Source organism: Mustela nigripes, chromosome 12, assembly GCF_022355385.1.
Source record: "Mustela nigripes isolate SB6536 chromosome 12, MUSNIG.SB6536, whole genome shotgun sequence".
NCBI classification, from domain to species: Eukaryota; Metazoa; Chordata; class Mammalia; order Carnivora; family Mustelidae; genus Mustela; species Mustela nigripes.
This window is the reverse complement of record NC_081568.1, coordinates 50,172,357-50,194,792: the sequence shown is the minus strand read 5'-3', so window position 1 is coordinate 50,194,792 and position 22,436 is coordinate 50,172,357. Positions and strand designations below refer to the sequence as shown.

General features: G+C 46.2%; 1 protein-coding gene across 3 annotated transcripts in view; it reads left to right on the top strand.

The window, feature by feature from the left end:
• Window positions 1-7,402: 7,402 nt before the first annotated feature.
• The window catches only part of CCNJL (cyclin J like), a 102,318-nt gene continuing 87,284 nt past the window's right edge, over window positions 7,403-22,436 (top strand). For all 3 annotated transcript variants that reach the window (XR_009407415.1, XM_059417292.1, XM_059417291.1), the window contains exons 1-2: window positions 7,403-7,577; window positions 7,974-8,088. Coding sequence is in view for 2 of the 3 variants with exons in the window: in XM_059417292.1 (XP_059273275.1) it covers window positions 8,023-8,088 (66 nt within the window). In the remaining variant the exon portion in view is untranslated. The remainder of the gene's footprint in view (window positions 7,578-7,973; window positions 8,089-22,436) is intronic.

The following is a 22,436-nucleotide window of genomic DNA, read 5'->3' as shown; positions in this document are numbered from 1 at the left end:
GTATTTAGTTTGTACAATAATGGTAGAAATGCTGCAAAAAGTTAACTTAATCATTCTTAATTTCACTTCTTTTTGTTTATTTTCTTTTTTGTTCTGCTTTGCTTTTGTTTTTAATAAAAATTGTATTTAAGGTGTACAACATGATACTTGTATATATATACACACACACACATAGTGAAATGATTACTGCAAGTCAAACTAATTAACATATCTCCTCACATAATTACCTTTTTTTTTCTTGTGATGGTGAGAACACCTGAGATCTATTCTCTTACCAAATTTCCAGTATACACTGCAGTGACTATTGACTACAATCACTGTCCTATACTTTAGATCTCTAGAACTTACCTATTCTACATAGCTGCAACTTTGTACACTTTGAGCAACATCTTCCCTTTTCCCCCCACCTCCCTGACCCCAGTAACCACTATTCTAGTCTCTGCTTCTACGAATTGGACGTTTTTAGATTGCACATATAAATGATACTACATAGTTACTTTTCACTCTGTAACTGGCTCACTTCACTTTGCATTATGCCCTCTGGGTTTATCCGTTTTATCTATATGACAGCATCTCCTTCTTTAAGGCTGAATAATATTCCATTGTATGTGCGTATTCTCTATTCATTCATCCGTCCATAGACATGTAGGTTGTTCCCATGTCTTGACTATTGTAATGCTGCAATGAACTTCTTGAGATGTGCACATCTTATCAATACTCTACCTTTGGCTAACTGATGGCTAAGGAAGGGCAAAAAGGAAGAGGAGCAATCGGTCGTCCCATCTTTTCCTTTTCTTTGGTGTCACAGATGTGGTTGCCCAATACAAGGAAACAGCACTAATAAGAAAGGAAATGAGAGGGATCCTTGGTCATTCATGTGTCTTAGAACACTATTGCCTTCTGTTATAGGTTGAATTGTGTCTCTCCAACTAAAGATGTTGAAATCTTAACACCCAGGATGCCAGAATGTGACCTTATTTGGAAATAGGGTTATTCCAATGGAGTTAAGATGAGACCAGACTGGAGTAGGGTCTCAACCCTGTGTCCCTGACTGGTGTCCTCTAAGAAAACTGTGAAGGTGGAGGCAGAGATCGCATTTAGGCGGCTGCAGAACAAGTGACATGAAGGACTGACGGCCACCCCCAGAAGGCACCAGGAAGCATGGCCTCTTGGGATGCCTCCGGGAACGCCCATGTCTAATAGGTCTAATAGGTCCACTGAAATTCTGTGCTCATGAGACATGGAGAATATCATATGGGAAGGGCGGCAAGGAACAGCAGACAGTCTCCTCGGCCCACGTGCCCGCTCCACTGTCCCCTCAGACTTCATTTACAAACACCATTTTGAAAATAAAACTCCAGAATTTCCGGCAGTGACGGTAGGGTATTAAACCAAGTACAAGGCCCTTCTGAGCACTGGTCTGTGCAACCATAGGTTACACACGTGTGAACTGGCCTCCAGTGGGGAGGGAGATTTATTTGTCTACTTTTTGATCTTCTACCTTTTTTTTTGTTTAAAGATTTTGTTTATTTTACAGAGATACACAGAGAGAGGGGGAACTCAGCAGAGGGAGTGGCAGAGTTAGAAGCAGGAGCCTGATGTGGGACTCGATCCCAGGACTCCGGGATCATGACCTAAGCTGAAGGCAGCACTTAACTACTGAGCCACCCAGGTGCCCCTACCTTTCTCTTTTAATTAAAAAAGTAATATGGGCCAGCTTTCCAAATGTCCTAGGTTTTGAGCTCTGTTTGCAAAATACTGTCTTTTTATTCTTCCTGCCTGGTTCTCAGAGATAATCTATAGAGTTGTATCTCAAGAATTTCTGGCCAAGGATCATAAAGGATTTGGCCAACGTTCTTCTGATTATGTACAGCATACTTCTAGAAACAGTTTGAGAGCGTTGGCTTGGTTTCTGGTTAAAGACCAAAGGGGTAAGTAAACAAGGCTTATGTCTTTAGGTTTATGGTCCAGATGTCTTCCTTCTGTCCCTATAAACAGAGCCAGCCTTCATGAGTCGAGTTCTAAATGAAGAAATGCAAACCATTAAGACTCAAAAGAAACACTGCTCACAGTATATGCTTATCTTCCCCTGAAAAGCCGAGTGCCTGAAGAATTTTTATCACTGACCCCCTTGACCCTGCAGGGTGGTCATGCCAGCAAAAGGCTGGAAACAACCTAAATGTCCAGCAGAAGGAGACTGCTTACATGTCTCATGATGGATCCATTCGCTGGGACACGGGATAATGCGCGTCTCTGCAGCCACAGGTGTGGGACGAGGAGGAAGTAATAAGGTGCAGAGGGATGTGGACCGTAGACTGTTGTTCATGTGCAAGGAAAAAGGCAGGAATGTCTAAATTATTAAATGCACAGATCACTTCTGGAAGGAAACATAAGGCGTCAGTTTTCCTCGGGGAGGAGAACGAGTCCTGGGACCAGAGTGAGAAGACAAACATTTCGCCCTACATATTTTAATGTGAGAGCTTGTATCCCATGAAAAAATGAGAGAAAAAGAAAAATTAAAGTGAGCATCTGGTAATATTAGATTGACTTGTCCACTGAAGAAGAGGGGAAAGGCCAGAGAAATTTTCTTTTTCCTTATTTTATACAGAATATATAAAATTTATATAGGAAGATAGGATGGTCTTGCCCTGAACCTTTGATAGGTAGGATGGTCTTGCCCTGAACCTTTGGCTTCCAACCTGTGGGCTTCAGAGACTGGGGGTGGGCAGGTGTTAAGTGGCTCACAGTGAGCCCTTGATAAAGGTTTGGTTTTGAATGAATGACTGAGTGAACCAACAAATACTTCTTGGCTTGGGTGGGATGTAGTGGCGGGAGAGTAACTAATTGTGTGGTTCCGGGTTGGTGGCCGGAAACCTCTCCTGCTAGGAGCACAGACGTCATTTCTCCCTGTGGACAGGGACTGACCACCCAGACCATCCGTGCATTGCATATTTGTTCTTCAGAGATATCAGGAAAAAGAGAGTCTCCTGTGAATGATACGCAAAGGACAGCAGAGTACCCATGACTTCCTGAATCGTCTTAAAATCGCTCCTGGAGAAAAGCCAAGTATCTGCCTCCCTGGGCCATACGACAGAACTCCCGATAAGGAGAGCGGACATTCTGGAAAAGAGGAGTCCAAGTTAGTGAATCATCAAGGCCTTTCTTCATTTGGTGGACCCTGCATAGAGAGATGATAATGCAGCTATGAGGAAGGAACAACAGCAACACCGACAAAAAGCCAAATCATACCGTGACTTGTTATTCAGTGGAAGGCCCCACCAGTGAGCAAGGACATCATGTCATTTAAAAAAAAAAAAACAAAAAACATTGATGGGGCACCTGAGTGGTTCAGTTGGTTACACGTCTGCCTTCGGCTCAGGCCGTGATCTTGGGGTCCTGGGACTGAGTCCTGCATGGGGCTCCCCGATCAGCAGGGAGTCTGCTTCTCCCTCTCTCTCCCTCTGCCTTGCTCGGTCTTTCCCTCTAAACAAATAAAATCCTTTTTTAAAAAATTGGCTTTTTTTTCTGATTATAAAAGTAATACATGTTTCTTGTAGAAAAGTTAGAAAATACAGATGTTGGGGCACCTGGGTGGCTCAGTGGGTTAAGCCTCTGCCTTCAGCTCAGGTCATGATCGCAGGGTCCTGGGATCGAGCCCCACATCGGGCTCTCTGCTCAGCAGGGAGCCGGCTTCCTCCTCTCTCTCTGCCTGCCTCTCTTCCTGCTTGTGATCTCTGTCAAATAAATAAATAAAATCTTAAAAAAAAAGAAAATACAGATGTCCTAGAATAAAAAGCAAAAGAAAATTTCCCATAATCCCACCACTCTGATTATAGTTAATATTTTTACAGATATTCTTCAGTTTCTTTTGTGTATGTGTTTCACCAGTCCCTGTTCTAATAGTTTGGTACAATAGAAAAAAATGTGATAAAACTCCCTGTAAAGAAACCTTTGTACTCATCTGCTTCTTTCTTTTTAAATAAATTTCCAGGGATGCCTGGGTGGCTCAGTTGGTCAAGCTTCTCCTTCAGCTCAGGTCATGATCCCACAGTCCTGACATCGAGTCCTGCATTGGACTCCTTGCTCAGTGGGGAGCCTAGTTCTCCCTCTGCCTGCTGCTCCCCAACTTGTGCGTTCTATATCAGTCAAATAAATACAATCTTTAAATTAATTATTAAAATAAATTTCCAGAAGTGGAATAGTTAGGTCAAAGGATACATTTAAATTTTTTTGAGTTTTATCTTTTAGTAAGAGGGTGTTAATTTATATTCCCAACAACACTTACATTTGTCAAATTTACACGTTGTGTTTCTAAAAATCCTCAACAAGGATGTACCACACTGTTTCTTAAAAAAAATTTTTTTTTAAGATTTTATTTATTTATTTGAGAGAGGGTGTGACTGGGGAAGAGGCAGAGGGAGGGAGAAGCAGATTTTCTGCTGAGCAGAGAGCCCAATGTGGGCTCCATCCCAGGACCCTAGGATCATAACCTGAGCCGAAGGCAGATGCTTAACCAACTGAGCCGCCCAGGAACCCCTAAAAATTTTTTTTGTAGTGTCTTTGCTAGTGAGTATGAACATTTTCAAAATGATACTAATCCATTTGAATTTCTTCTTTCACGGCATGCCTGTTCATCCATTTCTGAATTTTGGTGTTAGTGTTTCACGTAGTACTGATTTACAAGAGGTCCAAATAGTAGTAAGACAAACTTAAGTCACGTTTGTTAAAAACATTTTCTCCAATTGTCATTTGCCTTTTCAGTGATACTCGACATGTCTAAGTCTTGCACACTCATTCAAATATATATACTCATCCTTTGGTTTCTTCCTGTGCTTTGTATCTGGGCTTTCTCCTCTGAAATAATTCACCTATGTTTTCTCTTAATTGTCTTGTGATTTTGTTGTTGTTTGCTTGTAGTACTTTGGGCTTGATAAAGCTAATTTATAGGTAGGGACCCATAAAATGGAGGCTACCCTAGTGACCTGTTCCACATCACAAACCCAAACCTAAGTCAGACTGCACTCTTCCGGAAACACCTGGCAGGGAAACCTACATACACCAATCATGAATCTCCAAATTAGCTTTAGCTAGTTTACCTTACCTTAGAAAATTCCAGGACCGGCTAGCCTTCTAAGGAAATCCCCATCCTCCTACTGAGCCAATCATACCCTGCTTCTGTATTGCCTTTTCTAACATCCTGGAAAACTTGTTCTTGCCTCAGATCCCTTCAGAAGACAGCTCCGCTGCTGGTGAGGCACTGTCTTCCCACCCCCCCACCCACCCCCCGCCCCCCACCCATGGACTGTCTTCCCTTGAATAAAGGACATCAAACTTGTCACTAAATTTTTTTAGTCATTTGACAGGTTCTTATATTTACCTTGGAGATGGTTTAAATAAATCTCTATAGTTACTAATTTCCCCAGCCTAATTTATTGAAGAATTTATCCTTTTCCCCACAAAAGTGAAATGCCACACTTATTTAAGGATGATACTTAAATATCTTGTATACGCATCTTGACTTCAATTATTCCACTGATGCTTACCTGCCCATTGTTGTACCAACACCACACTATTACAATTGCAGCTTGGCAATATGCTCTAAGATTCTTAGTTTTTCTTCACAGATATTTTTCCCTTTGAGTCTTAGAAAAAGTGTTATGTGTCCTCCCTCACCCACCGCTATCTATCTGTAATCATTAGAATTTTATTAAAAGAACTAACTTGAGGGGCATCTGAGTTGCTCAGTTGGTTGAGCATCAGACTCTTGATTTCAGCTCAGGCTTTCAGCTCAGGACTCTGAGTTCAAGGCCCAGGGTGGCCCCACGCTGGGCACAGAGCCCACTTAAAAAAAAAAAAAAAAAGTTAATTTGAGTCAAGTCAGTATTTTCACCTCCTTCTATTTCTCCAAACCTTTCTTATTATGTTTCAACTTTTCTAATTTTTTCATTAACAGCCTGCACTTAACAGTAAATTTATTCCTAGGTATCTTATACTTTCACAAGAGCATATATATATATATCATATATATACATACACATATATGTATATGTATATATATACACACACATATATATTACATATATATTATACTACAATAAATATATGTGTTACATTAAAACTGCTCTTTAAGCTCCAGTTGAAGCTTATCAATGCTGACTTAAAATTTTTTTTCCAGGTAGGTTATGTGCTTGCGGGAAATCAGAAACTAAAGATTCTTTAGGCATGCCTATTTTTTGTTGTTGTTGTTGTTCTTTTTTTTTTTTTTAAGATTTTATTTATTTATCAGAGAGAGAGAGGGAGAGAGCGAGCACAGGCAGACAGAATGGCAGACAGAGGCAGAGGGAGAAGCAGGCTCCCTGCTGAGCAAGGAGCCCGATGTGGGACTCGATCCCAGGACGCTGGGATCATGACCTGAGCCAAAGGCAGCTGCTTAACCAACTGAGCCACCCAGGCGTCCCTGTTGTTCGTTTTTTTATACTTGTCATGGCCATTATCCTTTTACACGAATTATCTTATGTGATAATACATTATCTCCAGCAGGCTGGTGCAATTTTTATTCCCATTTTACAGAAGAAGGTTCCCAGCCTCAGAGTGTGTGAGGAACTTGGCAAAAAACATACACTTTGTAGGTGTATTTGAAACACATATGTAACTCTCCAAAAGTAACACACACACACACACACACACACACACACACAAAAGTCTGCCAACAGGACAGCTCACAGATGAGCCAATAGATCAGCTGATTCATGGGAGTGCCTTTCCGAAAACAATCAGCTGAATTAAAATAACAATGCTTTCCATCCACCGTACCCTTCCAAAAGACAGGTTTTCCTCCAACCTAAGACGAGATCTACACTCTGCAGGAACCTGATAAATACCAGTTGGTATACTAATCCTCCTTTAGAATTAAGGACTCGTGGATAACCAAGAGTGGCTTTTCTCGAGCTTTCGTGGGAACTGTCCGTTTGGGAATCTACCTCCGGATAGCAGGACAAGTTTAGGGGAAAGAAAGAAAAAAAACCGGAAAGAAAAAACAGGTGAAACCTACGTAAGGCTGGCTACAGAGAAGCACGCGGGAGACAGAACTTTCTGGGGGCATCCTGCCCGCGCGTTTCACGCGTGGTGCGCGCAGGTGGCGCTGCGGTCCCTGCGCTCCGCGTGCAAGCCCACGAGGCGCCCGGGAGGCCACCCAGAGACTCCGCGAAGGTGAGAGGAAGCTTTCCACCCAGGCAGGGGAGGAGGGCGGGCAGGAAGCGGAGCCAGCCCTGGCGAAAGAAAAGACTCCAATTCCCAGCCCCCCGCCCCGCGGGGGTGCGGGCCGGCGGCGCATGCGCGACGCCCGGCCCCCAATTCCCCCAGCGAGGGAGGGAGGCCCCCGGCGGCCGGGAGGCTGCGAGCCGCGGCGGGACCCGAGCGCACACAGGGGCGCGGCGGCGGGGGCGAGCGGGGCTGCGGAAGCGGCGGCGGAGAGCCCCGCTGGTCCGCCCTGACGCGTGCAGGCACCCGAGGGCACCGCCGGCTCGGCCCTGATAGGGGCCTGGCGCCCGCAGCCCCCCACGGCCGAAGAGGGATGCGTGAGTTTCGCCCCGGCTCTAGGGCAGGATGTGGGAGCAGGACAAAGGCTGGGCGGCGGGGGAGGAGTGGGGGACGGCGAGCCGGTGGCCGCTGCCGGAGCCCCAGCCTCGGGCGACCTACCGGAGCCGACAACTTTCTCTGCAACTTTTGCAAAAAGGAAGATAAAAATTCTGCCAGTTGTTGCACAGCTCCAGGTCGTTCCGGCTCCCGCGAGCAGAGGGCAGAGGGGCACCGTACCCTCGCCGGGACCGGAGGCGACCACCAGCTCCGCCGAGCGGGGCAGGAATGGGCGCCCGTTCGGGCCGCAGCTGGGGACGAGCTAGGGTAGGGGTGCCGGGGGTCGGAGCCGGGGAAGGGGGAGTGCTGCGGCTACTCGAGTTGCCGTGTCCACACAGGGTGCGCCCTGAGGGCCCGGTAGCGTCGGATCGCTGCGCTGCAAACCCGATGATGGATGAGCCGTGGTGGGAAGGGCGCGTCGCCTCGGACGTCCACTGCACCCTGCGCGAGAAGGTCAGTTCCTCCCCGCCGCGGTCGTGGGGCTGGGCATTTAATGGGGTCTCGATTCGATGTCCTCACGTCGTCCCGCGTAGGTGCTCAAACTCCCGGTGCCTTGCCTTCGTCCTGCCCTTCCCCTTCTCCCGGAGTGTCGTGGGGGGAGACATTCGAGATTTGGAGAGTTTTAACTGGTCTTACTTATTAAGAACCCAGACGGCTCAACGGAGATAGTCACTAAACTCCTTAAAGCTGCGTTTGTATTGACAGCTGAGGTAATTTTAAACAGTGCGTTTAAAAAAAAAAAAAAAAAAAAGGCTGTGTATTTATTTTAATGTGAGATTTAAAAATGTATATCTAGCAAGTTCTGCGTAGGCTAGATGGTAATGATTCCCATTGGTTGTAACGATGTAGCAGTTTAAGATAGAAAAAGTTGTGACTCGATGTAAAGAAATAATAGGTAAATGAAAGTACGTGGTATATATAGTTATGCCCCCCTCAAAAAAAAAAAAAAATCTCTGGGATGGGACTGAATAAAATTGAAGAAACACTAGTCTAAAAGAGAGGTTGCAGAACTGGGAGAATCTAGGGAGAAAACAGACACTCCCCTCCCCCTGCCAGTTTGCCTCTGGGGGCAGCTGAAATGTGATCCCTACACTCACTCCCCTCACCTTAAAGGGAGAAGTGCTGATGGGCACGGAGAAGGTAGAACTTCCGAGGTTGGTGGCATGGCCTGTGTGTCTTGCCTCCTGTTTCTGGGCTGAGACTGGGAAGGGTGGTATGGGGAACAGGTGTGAAATAGAGGAGTGTGTTGGTTTTCTTTCTTTCTTTCTTTCTTTCTTGAGATTTTATCTATTTATTTGACAGAGAGAGAGAGCGTGCATGAGCAGGGGAGAGAGGAAAGGCAGACCCAGTGAACAGGGAACCTGATGAGGGGCTCCATGTAGGACCCTGAGATCATGACCTGAGCCACGCAGGTGCCCCCTGTGTATTGGTTTTCTAGGGCTGCTGTGACAAGGGGACTTAAAACAACAGAACTGTGTTCTCTCACAATTCTGGAGTCTAGGAATCCAAAATCAAGGTGTTGGCGGGGCCATCCTAATCCTTGGAGTTCCTTGACTTGCAGATGCGTCATTCCAGTGAGTTTGGTTGTCACAGGGAGTTCTGTTTATGTGTCTGCCTGTTTTCTCTCCTTGTAAGACCACCACTCATTGGAATAGGGTCCACTTTAATCCAGTAAGACCTCATCTTAATTAATTACGTCTGAAAAGACCCTCTTTCCAAATAGGACCACCTACAGAGATTATAGGTGGACATGAATTTGGGCCATAGGTAGATACTATTCAGCCCAATATAGGGAGGGAGAGGTCTTCCTTGTGGGGTACCTGGGTCCCTACACAGACAGGTCCCACAACCAGTGCATTTGTATCCATTGTCTATGGAGTTCTGCTTAAAAAGTCACCAGCTGTTGGGGCATCTGGATGGCTCAGTGGATTAAGCCTCTGCCTTCTGCTCAGGGTCCTGGGATCGAGCCCCACCTTGGGTTCTCTGCTCAGCAGGGAGCCTGCTTGCCCCTCTCTCTGCCTGCCTCTCTGCCTGGTTGTGATCTCTCTGTCAAATAAATAAATAAAATCTTAAAAAAAAAAAAAAGTCACCAGCTGTTGAGGATTTTTTCCCCTCAAGGAGGGAGTGGCTGTTTTCCATTATTATTATTACTAACTTTTTTTCCTGTACCTATTAATCTACCTCTGTCTGACCTTGGTTCCCCAGGCTGTAGTTTTTTTCTGCTTCCTTTGGTCCTCTTCTGGGAGGGCAGAATGGCCAGGGTGCAGCCCATTCGGGTCATCTGGAGAAGGAATCCGGGTCTTGGTGGTCAGGTAGAAAGCAGGGATAGCTGTTGGTATACCAGGCAGTCTAGTCTTGGTTCTTTCCCAGAGCTGGTGGCTAAGTGAAGTAGTGAGAACTGCCATGGAAACTGGGCTTCCTTGTCTCTCATAGGCTTGAGTGTAGTCAGTTCTGCTCAGATCTTGGGAGCAATGACTGTCCTTGATTTGTCCCTTTGATGCAGGAAGGCTTTCTGCGAGCAGCATCAACTGAACTAGCTCAGTTACCTGAGGAACCCCCCCATGTTTCATACGAGCCTTCCAGCCGCTCAGAGGAGCAGGGGCTGACAGTCCCCTGTTAACTGTGCCTCAGCCACACTGTGGTGCCATGGTAATTTCTTACGGGCTACCCACCTCAGCGAGGACACATATGTCCAGATTTTACAGGTTAGAAATAGAAGCCTCACCCAGGGGTTGATGCCCGGGGTCTTTTAAGGGCAAATCCCACGTTTCTTTGGCTATGGTGTCCTACTTCCTCAATATATTAACTATTTTTCTTCTTTATTTCTTCTCTCTGCTCAAAGAAACAGACGTCCCTTGAGACAATTTGGCTTTATGGAGAGTTTGCAGAGAAAAGTGAGGACTAGGGGGAACCCACACCAGCCTCTCACCTTTCTTAAGGAATGAGGGCTGGCCTTTAATTTTCCCCAGAGTAATTTTTTGGTAGGCGTCTATCCCAGTAATACGTTTCTAATGCTGTAGGACAACTTCGCAAGTGTCCGGCACTTAGTCGACCCTCGTTGTTTGTCACATGTTGCCAGGTGAACACAGAGCACGTTTGCTCGTGTGCTGTTGAATTGTCAGTCATTGAACCAGGCGCGGTTCTGCTCCCTGACAGATGTAGGAAGCAAGGCTGATCACAGAGATAATGGGAGCCCCACTTTGTCAGATGTGCGATTCCAGAATAACATTGTACTAGCGCGTGCAAAATGTGACCCTGTGGAAGTGAACTGTGGTGTTGGATGCGAACTAGTTACCATGGTCAGACTCTGAGCCACTTGTTTAACTTCTCGAAACTTGGAACCTGGCCCCATTGTCCATTCTCCCCACTACCACCAGAACTTAGATCGTGTCGGTTCCCTGCTTAAAGATCTCCACTGTCATCCTGTTGCACTCACAGTGACCTCTGCCTGTAGTACCTGACACGTTGGGCCCTTGCTCTCGGACCTTATCTCCTCCTCCTTCGCATACTGACCTCCTTTCTCTTCTTTGAATGAGTCCAGCTTTTTCAGCGTCTCCGGGCCTTTGCGCACTGGCTGTTCCCTGTACTTGAAGTCTGTATTCCTCTTTTACTGTTCTCTGTGTCTCTCCATCAAATCATCCTGATTTCTTTCCTTTATAGTATTTGCCAGTACCTGGCTTTCTTTATTTTCTGTTGATTATCTTATCCCCTGCACTAGAATGTATGTTCTGCAGGAATTGGCCTGTGTCTGTCTTGTTCAGTGCCAGTGTCAGTATCCAGAATAGAGTCTCCCTGATCTGAGCAGAGTGGCAAGAAGAATGAATCTCCTTTGGGATTTAAAAAAAAAAGGTTTTATTTATTTAATTGTCAGAGAGACAGGCAGAGCGAGAGAGGGAACACAAGCGGGGGAGTGAGAGAGGGAGAAGCAGGCTTCCCGCGGAGCAAGCAGCCTGATGTGGGGCTCGACCCAGGACACTGGGACCATGACCTGAGCTGAAGGCAGATGCTGAATGACTGAACCACCCAGGCGCCCCTCCTTTAGGATATTTTATAGGAATGTTAGGAGCGAGTGAGGACCTGAGAACTTGGGAGATATGTCACATGACAGGCACTGTGTCTTTCCACTTAATGATTGTTAAATGTGAAGCTCAGTGTTCACATTGATCACTGCTTTCACGTAGTGTGTGGTCAGAGTAAGGCCTGGGGCTTGTGACCACCCTCGGAAGGCTTCACAAGTGTGACAGGTAATCCTTATGAAGAAAGGCATCATTATCCCATTGGGCTTTTGGGTGGCAGGGGGTTGAGGCTGGGAAAGCCTTCAGTTTGCCAAAAGTCACGTCCTTGGGACCTGACAGCTAGACACCATCAGCAAAATCTAAGCAGTTAGCCTAAAGCATCCTGACCATGTGGGGGAGAATGGAACCCTCCTCCCGCCCACATCCCTCTGGAGAAATGTCTCCCTCTCTAGCTACTTTATTCCCATGCTCAGCCTTAAATTCCTCCCTTTGTCATCCTTCCTGGCTCTATTGCTTCTGCTGGAACCGACCTAGAACCCCTTTCTCCAGCTCCTTCCTACTGGGGGTTGGGCTGCCAGCCGGTACTGGGGTGGGGGTGGCAGTGGTGGTCAGGTTTCTTTCTTGTAACACCTGTGCCCTTGAACTTCAGTGAGCACGAGGCAGGGAACAGATCCTCACTTTTAAAGCATCACATCCTTTAATGTGTCTCTTTCAATGTCCGTGGTGGTTTTTTTCTTCCACTCATTCTTCTCCCTTAATTCCTTAAACTTCCCCACTGCAAGGCCAATGGTGACAGTGAGGCTGTTGGTGATGTTTCCCCATAACCAAGTGTATATATCCCCATGAGTATTCAGTTTAAAGCTGAGAGCCCATTAAAACCTGGGGCACCTGGGTGGCTCAGTCAGTTAAGCATCTGCCTTTGGCTCAGGTCATGATCCCTGGGTCCTGGGATCAAGCCTCACATCAGGTTCCCTACCCAGCAGGGAGCCTTCTGCTCTCCCCTGCTTGTGGTTTCTTGCTCTTGCTCATTCTCTCGAATAAAATATTAAAAAAAAAAAAAAAAAAACTGAGAGCCACCTTTTCTTTTTTCCCCAAAAGAGGAACCCACCTTAAGTTTAAAATTTAAGACCCCCACCCTCCCAAAGCCATGTGGACAAGCCCTACCTGGCATAATCTCATAGCTTTATCTTCGGGACCCTGGGGAACCTGTGTGCCAGAGGCTCCCTCCATCCTTTTCACCTCCTAGGGTCGGGGTCATGTGATATCTTGGGGGTCTTCTTGGCCTGCCCCAGACCTCCAGTCAGCCTACTTCCTGAAGCTTGCCTCATTGTGTCCTTAGAGAACTTTACCTGTCCGAGACACGTTTCATGAGCCAGTAGACTGACAGAGGACATTTTTACTGATCTGTGACTAAATTTATACAAAGCTCTTCCTATACACCATCAAGAAAAATGATGTTTAGTGATGATAATCTTGGCGGCTACTGTCTGTTGAACACTCACTGTTTCCGGTGGTGTGCCGAGCGTGCTCTGCTCCCCAAGCATTGACCCCGAGCGCTGGCATTGACCTTGTTTTTACAGATGGGTAACTACCACACTCAGAGGGTGTGAGTAATTGTTGAGAGCAAACAGATCATTGTATCAAAGCTTGTGCATTTACAAAATCATCCATTTTAACAAAGATTGGAAATCCATGGCACAAGACCATCCAGGCTCTGCCGTCCATGGCACCATAGGCTTTGGGTTTCAGTCGGTGTGATGATGACTCTCCATGTTGGGTTTTCTTTCAGCCATGCTGAGAAGCTAGCAGTCCTGGGCTTTGGCCTTGCCCTGGGCCTTGGAAGGGCTGATTGCCCGGCCGGGGCCTTCCTTATTTGGTCCTGGCCCCTCACCTCTGGGTGATGCTTCTCACCTTGAAGCGGTTTGGCCTCTGCTGTTACATGTCCCTGGGGTGGACATGGTGGTGTTCTGACTTGTCAGGGCAGGGGAGGAATGCCTCCAGGGCTTCTCTGACCTGAACTCTGACAGCTGGAGGTGGGAGAATCTCACCCCAGCTCCCCTGCCCCTGAGTTAAAGCCACATCGTTTTCTAGTGGCTTCTAAAGCATCACATCCTTTAATGTATCTCTTCCAATGTCCGTGGTTGTTTTTTTTCTTCCACTCATTCTTCTCCCTTAATTCCTTAAACTTCCCCACTGCAAGGCCGACATTTGACTTTTCATAGAAAGTGTTGATCCAAGTCCCTGCTCCGCAGTTTGACTGGGTCACGCCCTCATTGGTTTTTCTATTCCCCTCCCCTCCTTTGGGGCTTCTGCACACCCAGGAGTGAATTCTTCCCAAATCAGGAGCCCAGACTAGATCTACCAATACCAAATGCTCTTGACACTGGCCACAAGATGTGTCTGCCCAGCTTAGTTCCAGAAATGTGTCATTTAAGCCCGTCAGACCCCATTGGCTGGTTTGGATAAACCCTTACCTACTGACAGAGCTGCCTACGGTTGTGGTCTTCAAGGGAGATCCTAAGCTGTTGGCCCTTAGGGCCCCTTCCTGGAGGTCGAGGTGAGGCTTTTAGTATAAACAGACTTCCCTGCAGCACTGTTGACAAGGGTAATTGGGCTTCCCCCACTCCCCCACCCCTGGGTTGTATAGAGAGGATGGAAGACGGATTGGGAAATGGCGTGCTCAGTGGGCCCACAACACTCACCTGAGGCTTGGTCTCACTGCACCTTACCTGTGGAAGAAGCACATTATTTTGGAGTCTTCCTTTCGCCGGCCCGTCAGGATGGTGTGACACCTGCCTCCCAGGTGTCCCAGAGAAAATACATGGATATGGGCGTACTCAGTCAGCCTTTGGGGCCTCATGGATTTTGGGGTGGGGCAGGGGTTGGCAGGTGCCCCAGCTGACTGAGGAAGCCTGTGCCAAGTGAGGGAGGACGTTTCAGGCTTTGAGCTGGCCCTGTGCCTCTGCCCTTGACTTGTTCTTTGTCTTCCTAAACCACACACCCCCTTGGGTAAAGCGAGCACAGCCAACGATTCTCTCGTATGTCTGAGCACCTGGCAGGTGACACTGTGGGTCTGCAGTTTTCTCTCTTTTTGTTTTTTTAAAGTTCTTAAACCGGGTACACACACACACACACACACACACACACACAGTGGGGTGGGGTTTTTTTGCTTGTTTGTTTAGGAGACTGCAAAAACAAATAAAAGCAAGCAGAAGAAAGTCAAGTTCCTCCTCCAGTCCCAGCACTTGGAAGTAATCTCTGTTGAAACTTTGGGTTAGGTTCTTCTCTTCCTTTGTGTGGATGTCATCATCATCATGCATTTTATTTTGTTTTCTGTGTTTTGTTTTTTTGGTAAGAGCGGGGGGGGGGGAGGGGGGAGAGCTTGTCTCTAAACACTCTGTTCATTTCACAGTGTATCATGCCCACATTTCTGTATCATTCTTCTGTACCCAATTCCTGGTTATTGGACACTAGCAAAAAAAAGTAGAAACAAGTGATTGTGCTTATTTAGAATAATTAATATGAGAACATGGTAACAAAAATTAAGCTACACAAAACGGTAGATAGTGGGGCACCTGGGTGGCTCAGTTGTGTGTTGAGTGGCTGCGCTGGGCTCAGGTCATGATCCTGGAGTCCTGGATTAGGACCCTTGCTTAGCAGGGAGTCTGCTTTTCTCTCCCTCTCCCCTCCTCCTACTCATGCTCTCTATCTCTCTCTCTCTCACACACACACACACACTCCCTCTCTCAAATAAAATCTTGAAAAAAGAAAAGGGGGTAGATAGTGTATAGGCTTCTTTCCACCCTGTTCCGTTGCACTGGTCTCCCTTTCTAAAAGGTACCACTGATCCCAGCTTCTTGTGAATCCTTCCAGAGTTATTCTCTGCATAAACAAGAACACCTCTGTGTGTGTGTATGTGTGTGTGTGTGTGTGTGTGTGTTTTCTAACACAGGTGTAGTAAAATTTACACTTCTTGTACCATTTGATTTTTTTAATGTATATTTTGTAATAATTCAGATTTTATCTGTGAAACCAGTGAACAGAATCTACATGATGAGGACGGATTTTTTTTTCTGTCTTTTCTGCTCAGTTATATAATAGATACTAATAAATTTTTGTTGAATAAATGGCTGAGATATTTCTTTTTGGTCATTTTTATTTTTATTTATTTATTTATTTATTTTAAATATTTATTTATTTATTTGACAGAGAGAGATTACAAGTAGGCAGAGAGGCAGTCAGAGAGAGAGAGGAGGAAGCAGGCTCCCCGCCGAGCAGAGAGCCCAATGCGGGACTCGATCCCAGGACCCTGAGATCATGACCTGAGCCGAAGGCAGCGGCTTAACCCACTGAGCCACCCAGGCGCCCCTTTGGTCATTTTTAATCTAAATATATATATTTCATCTTACAAAATGCACTGTAGGGATGCCCGAGTAGTTCAGTCAATTAAACATCTGCCTTTGCTCAGGTCATGATCCCAGAGCCCTCCATTTGGCTCCCTGCTTAGAGGGGAGCCTGCTTCTCCCTCTGTCCCTCTCCCCTGCTCATGATTTCTTTCTCTTTCAAATAAATAAAATCTTTAAAAATAAGCCATTGTATAATATATTTCTAGAACTTAATTTTTTTCTTTCTTAACTGTATACATTAAATAACTTTTTATGTCATTAACTATTTTTCTATGATGTCATGCATTGTGTTTAATTGTGTGGATACACGGGGATTTGGTTGGCTCATCTCCTTGGATAGTTAGGTGGAGTTATTACTCATTTTGAGTTAAAACTGAGTTACAGTCTGCAGTAAGATGTACAGATCTTAAGAGTACATTCAGTTTACAGTGCACGGTGAGTTTGGGTAAATGTATGCAGTCATGTAACTACCACCATATTCAAGATACAGAACAGTGCCAGAGCACCTAGCTGGCTCAGTTGGTAGAGTATGTGGTTCTTGATTTCTGGGTCATGAGTTCGAGCCCCACTTTGGCTATTAAGATTGTTTAAATAAATGAACTTGAAAAGAAAATCGTTAAAGGGGCACCTGGGTTGCTCACTGGGTTAAGCCTTTCCCTTTGGCTCAGGTCATGGTCTCAGGGTTCTGGGATCAAGCCCTGTATCGGGCTCTCTTCTCAGTGGGGAGCTTGCTTCTCCTCTCTCTCTCTGCCTGCCTCTCTACCTACTTGTGTTCACTCAGTGTCAAATAAACAAATAAAATCTTTTTTTAAAAAAAATCCTTAAAAAAAAAAGATATAAGCATTACCAAAAAATACAGAGCATTGCCATCAACCTGGAAAGCTCCAGTGTGCTTCTTCTCAGTCAGTCACTCTCCATCCTGCTCCCCAGTCCCAGGCCATGGTCTGCTGTTTGTGGATTGTATTTGTCTTTCCTGGAGTTTCATGTAAATGTAGTTACCTGCATGGACTCTTTCCTGTCTGCCTTTTTCTATTTTGCATAATGTGTCTGAGGTCCATCCCTGTTGTTATGTCTGTTAGGAGTTTATTTTTTTCCTGCTGAGTAATACTCCATTTGTTTATGTGTATAACACAAGTCTTTGTTTGAGGCACTCCCTAGTGTACATTTGATTATAAATTGCACCGTGGTGGTGATCCTAGTCTGTCTGTGGGTATGGTCTTGGGAATAAATTCCTAAAATGAAATTGTTGGTGACAGGGTAAAATGTTAAGAAGGCACATTGCCCATTAATAAATTTCCTGAAAGATTGTGTCTGTTTGCACTTCTACCAATGGTGTGAGAGAGTGCCTGCTTCCTAGCAGCTTTGCGAGACCTAAGTATTGGATTTTATTAAAAAAAAAAAAAAAATCAATGCCCTTTGGATAGGTCAGAGGGTGTCTCCTGGCTGTGTTTGAAAGGAATGGGAACCCAGAGTGGAAGAAGCTCTGGAGGGGAGTGAGAAGGGAACTCTAAATAGATATTCCCAGGACCTGGGGAGCCCCGTCTGTAGAGGGAACCAGCCTGGGGCACGTATCAGTCTGGGTGAGGGCTGTTGAGGTCCTCTCCTACCTTGGCTGGAAAATGCACTGTGCTCCTTCTTAGACCACTCCGTGTGTGGTGCCACTGGCCCCCAAGGAGCAGTTCCTTAGAAATTGAATCCTTCTTGAGGCCAAATTTGCATTGTCCTGAGGTTTGGCTCTCTTGGAGGTCACAGGAGCAGGCAGAGCCAGAGGCTGGGCATTCTTTGGGATACAGACATCCACACTGTATCACGAGCTACCCAATCCAGAAATGACTGGGCAGTGACTTGGGTGTGTGGGCTGAGGCTACAAGGATGGGCAGGGAGGGTCATTGAAAGAGAAGCATCAGAAACTAGATGCAGTGACTGTAAGGAAAAGTTGGAAAGAACCTAAATACCCATCAGAAAGGAATTGGTTTTACTGTGATTGGTCTAGTACACTAAAATATGGGGGGCCCATGAGGTATGACATTATGGAAGACAGCTTGGCACATAAACACTGCTGGTTTTCTGATCACTGTGAAAAACCCTGACAACTCAGAGCATGTCTGACTCTGGAGTGTCCCTCTGTTTTAATTTTTTAGGATAGAGATTTTTAAAGATACACAAAAGTAGAGAACAGAGTAAAATGAATCCGCATGTACCCTCCACCAGGCTTAGTACTTGTTTCATCTCTGCTTCAGACAGCATGTCAGTTTACCCATAAATATCTGGTAACAGACTTTTTTTTTTAATGTAGCAACCATGCCATTATCACACCTAACAAAATCAACGACAATCACTGATAATCCATTACTGTCCGGTCCGTATTTACCTTCTCTACGGGTCTCAAAAATGGCTTTAATCATTGGTTTATTCAAAACATTATCCAGATAAGGTCCACATATTACATTTCTTTAAAAAAATTAACTCTTGGGGTGCCAGGGTGGCTCAGTCTGTTGAGCGTCCGACTCTTGATTTTGGCTGAGGTCATAATCTTGGGGTTGTGGGATCAAGCCCCACCATGGGCTCTGCATTCAGTGATGGATCTACTTAGGATTCCCTCTCCCTCTGCCCCCCACCAGTAAAAAAAGAATTTTTTTTTTTAATTACTCCTAAGTTTTTTATTTGCTGTGGCCTCCCTGCCCACTCTCCCTGCCCAAGTCTCTTAAAAACATTTTTTTTCCTGTAATGTTGACTTTTGGAGAAGCCAGGTCATTTGTTCTGATAAATGGCCCCTACCTTTGATTTGGCCTGTTACTTCCTCATGGTATCATTTAACTTGAGTTCACGGTTCACAGTTTGTTTCCTATACTTTCCTACTTTTGTGGGATTTGAGTATGTTGTAGCCTGCTTGCTGTCAAGCTGTCGGCTCAAACAGCACTTCTCAGAGAAGCCTTCCCTGACTCCCCGACGAGGTTGGGCCTGGGCCCCTTATTGCATTCTCAGACCACCCCGTGTTATTCCTTCATTGCTCAGCATGGTTTGCAATTACACAGTTCTTAAGGGGAATATTTGATTTAGAACCAGCTTCCCCCCATAAAGAGCAAGCCCGTCAGGGCAGTCTGGGGCTATGTCTCTTCAGTTCCAAGCAGAGTGACTGTTGCACATCAGGGATGCTTATCTGGAGTCTCTGCCCTACAGCCTACCCATTGTCTTCCCGGACTTCACTGTTGAAACAGGCTTATGGGGTGGGTAGCATGGCTCCCAGTAACTCCATCCTGCTGGTAGAGAAGAGGCCTCTGAGAGCTTAAATGCTCAGCCAGGGTTTCCCTCTTAAGTGGGAGAGCTGGGACTTGAAAACCGTGGACATGCTGTCTGGAGTCTTAGGATGGCAGGAGAACGGCAGCCAGCCTTGAAGTCAGCGATGGCGTAACATGAACTTCCCTTCAAGCGATCTGAGAATGTGCGGGTTAGTGGCCTAAAACGCTTGGCTCTGAGTTGATATCTCTTTTTTTTTTTTTTTTTAAGATTTTATTTATTTATTTGACAGAGAGAGATCACAAACAGGCAGAGAGAGAGGAGTAAGCAGGCTCCCCACTGAGCAGAGAGCGCGATGCGGGGCTTGATCCCAGGACCCCAGAGGCTTTAACCCACTGAGCCATTCAGGCACCCCTCTGAGTTGATATCTCTTGTCAGTATCTCCTTTGGAGCTCATTTTCTGTTTTGAAATAATACCAGACTTACAGAAGAGTTGCCAGCATGGTACAAAAATTGTGAACATTTTATTTAACATGTTTGCCTTACCCTTCTCTCCTTCCATCTTTATTCATTTTTTCTTCTAGAACCGAGTTGCATGGGGTGCCTGGGTGGCTCAGTGAGTTCTCTGCCTTCGGCTCAAGTCATGATCCCAGAATCCTGGGATCAAGCCCCAAGTGGGGCTCTCTGCTCAGCAGGGAGTCGGCTTCCTCCTCTCTCTCTGCCTGCCTCTCTGCCTACTTGTGATCTCTGTCTGTCAAATAAATAAATAAATAAAATCTTAAAAAAAAAAAAAAAGAACCGAGTTGTAGGCATCATACTCCATTATCCCTTAACTCTTTGGGGTTCATTTTGCATGGGATTGGCCATGAAGTGGTTTCTGGGGGGCATTTTTGTCAGGCCACTAGGGACATCTTCCTAGGTGTCAGGAACCTCCCTGGAGGCCTATTTGGGGAGGAAGGGATTTTAGTACTCTGGTGAGAAGGGAGAAAGCCTAGGGGCCACAGGTAACCTTTCTAGACCATGAGTCTGGGGAAGGCAGAATTCTGGCCGATTTCCTTGGGCCATCTCCATGACCTCATTGGCAGATAGCCTCTTTATTCAGCATTTACTGAGCCCCAAATACAGCCTGTAGACCTATAGGGGGCTCTGCCAGGGTAGTGTAGACTCAGCCATGTCCTGGGGACCCCCAACAGTAGTGTGACAATAGTCCACATTTATGGGTGCTTGCTTGACAAATACTCCCTTCCACAACCCAAGTCCTCAGCAGCCTCCTCTAGTATGTACTATAATTATCCCCTTTTTACAGCTGAGACATCCTTAAGTGTAGCTAGTTAAATGACTTACCTAAGGCCGTACAGCTAAGAAGATGGCAGAGCTGGGATTGGAAAGTACACAGCCTGGCTCCAGAGCTCACCTTGTTAACGGCTGTACAGATGGTGATACCTCGTTGCCTAGAGATGTGTGAAAAGCTTCAAAGAGGAGGTGCGGTTTGGGCTGGGTTCAAAGAATAAGCAGAAGCTTGCTAGGCGGAGGGAGGTGGAGGGAGGTGGAGGAAGTTCATCTCCCAGAGCCCAGGGCAGTGTGTGATGGCCACTCAGTGACCTGCGAAGGGCAGTCTAGTGAGTAGGGGAGGGGAGGGAGAGAGACCAGAAGCTTTGGCTCTGGGGAGGTGGGGCTCCCAAAAGTGCAGATGTATCCCATGAGTGCTCAGAGTGCTAAGAGGAGGGGAGTGCTAGATCACTGGGAAATGGCCTTGGCCTTGGAGACCTGTGTCTTCATCGTTGGTGATGATCCAAAGAAATGGCATCTGAGCTAGGGCAGGAAGTGGGGAGACGAGAGTTTTAGGAAATAGAGTCAAAGGACCAGTTAGCAAAAGGAGGGAAGGGTTTCAAGTTTCTTACTAGTTGGAACAAAGTATTTTTCCATTGCTGTGCCTGATTGGCTTTTTTCACAGTGAACATGGTTCTTGGAAAGCTCTTTCTCTGGGAGTGCCTGGGTGGCTCAGTGGGTTAAAGCCTCTGCCTTCGGCTCAGGTCATGATCTCAGGGTCCTGGAATCGAGCCCCACATCGGCCTCTCTGGTCAGCAGGGAGCCTGCTTCCCCCTCTCTCTCTGCCTGCCTCTGCCTACTTGTGATCTCTGTCTGTCAAATAAATAAATAAAATCTTTAAAAAAAAAAGAAAAGAAAAGAAAAGAAAGCTCCTCCTAGCGTGTGCTAATTTCGGTTTCTTCTTTAAAGACTTACTTTAGTTAAGGGAGTTGATGTGTTTTGGGTGCTTGTGATAGGCCAGATGCTGTTAAATGCTTGGTGCACATTCTCTCATTGATTATTAATGTTGCTTTAAAAAAAGACCAGTTGGGATGCCTGCGTGGCTCAGGTGAGTAAGCGTCTGCCTTCAGCTCAGGCCATGATCCCGGGGTCCTGGGGTCAAGCCCCACATCGGGCTACCTGCTCAGCAAAAAGCCTGCTTCTCCTTCTGCCTATCTTGTGTTCATTCTTGGATTCAACATACATTGTTTAAAAGCTGATGACATGCCAAGCAGTACCATCTCCTGGGAATAGAAGTGGTGAACACAACTATGTTCTCTACCTTCACGGAGCTTGTAGTCAAGCATCAGGCTCACATGAAGCACATGTAGAGCCCAGGTGGGTGTCCTGCTATGTCCCTGGGAAATCTGAGACGACGATAAGTCTGGAAATGGGGAATTCACTAGACCACTAGGCTGCCTCAGGCTGGGTGGTGGAAAGCAGTAGAATTTTATTCTCTCACAGTTCTGGAGGCTAGAAGTTCAAAATCAAGGTGTCTGCAGGACTGTGCTCCTACCAGAGATTCTCGGGGAGGATCCTTCCTTGCCTCTTGGTGCTCCTTGGCTTATCGCTGCGTTTGTGCATTCTTGGTCTCCATCTTCACCTGGTCTTCTCCTGCATCTCTCACTGCCCAGTCTTTCTCTGTATGTCTGTGTGTCTCCGTTTTCTGTTCTCATGAGGAAACCAGTCATTGTGAGCCCACTCTAATCTAGTACAACCTTGTTGTAACTGGGTCAAGACCCTATTTCCCAAAAAAGGTCACATTCTGAGGTTGTGGGTAGATAGGGATTTTGGGGAGAGATTACCCAACTTAGTACAGGGGGAAGCCTTAATT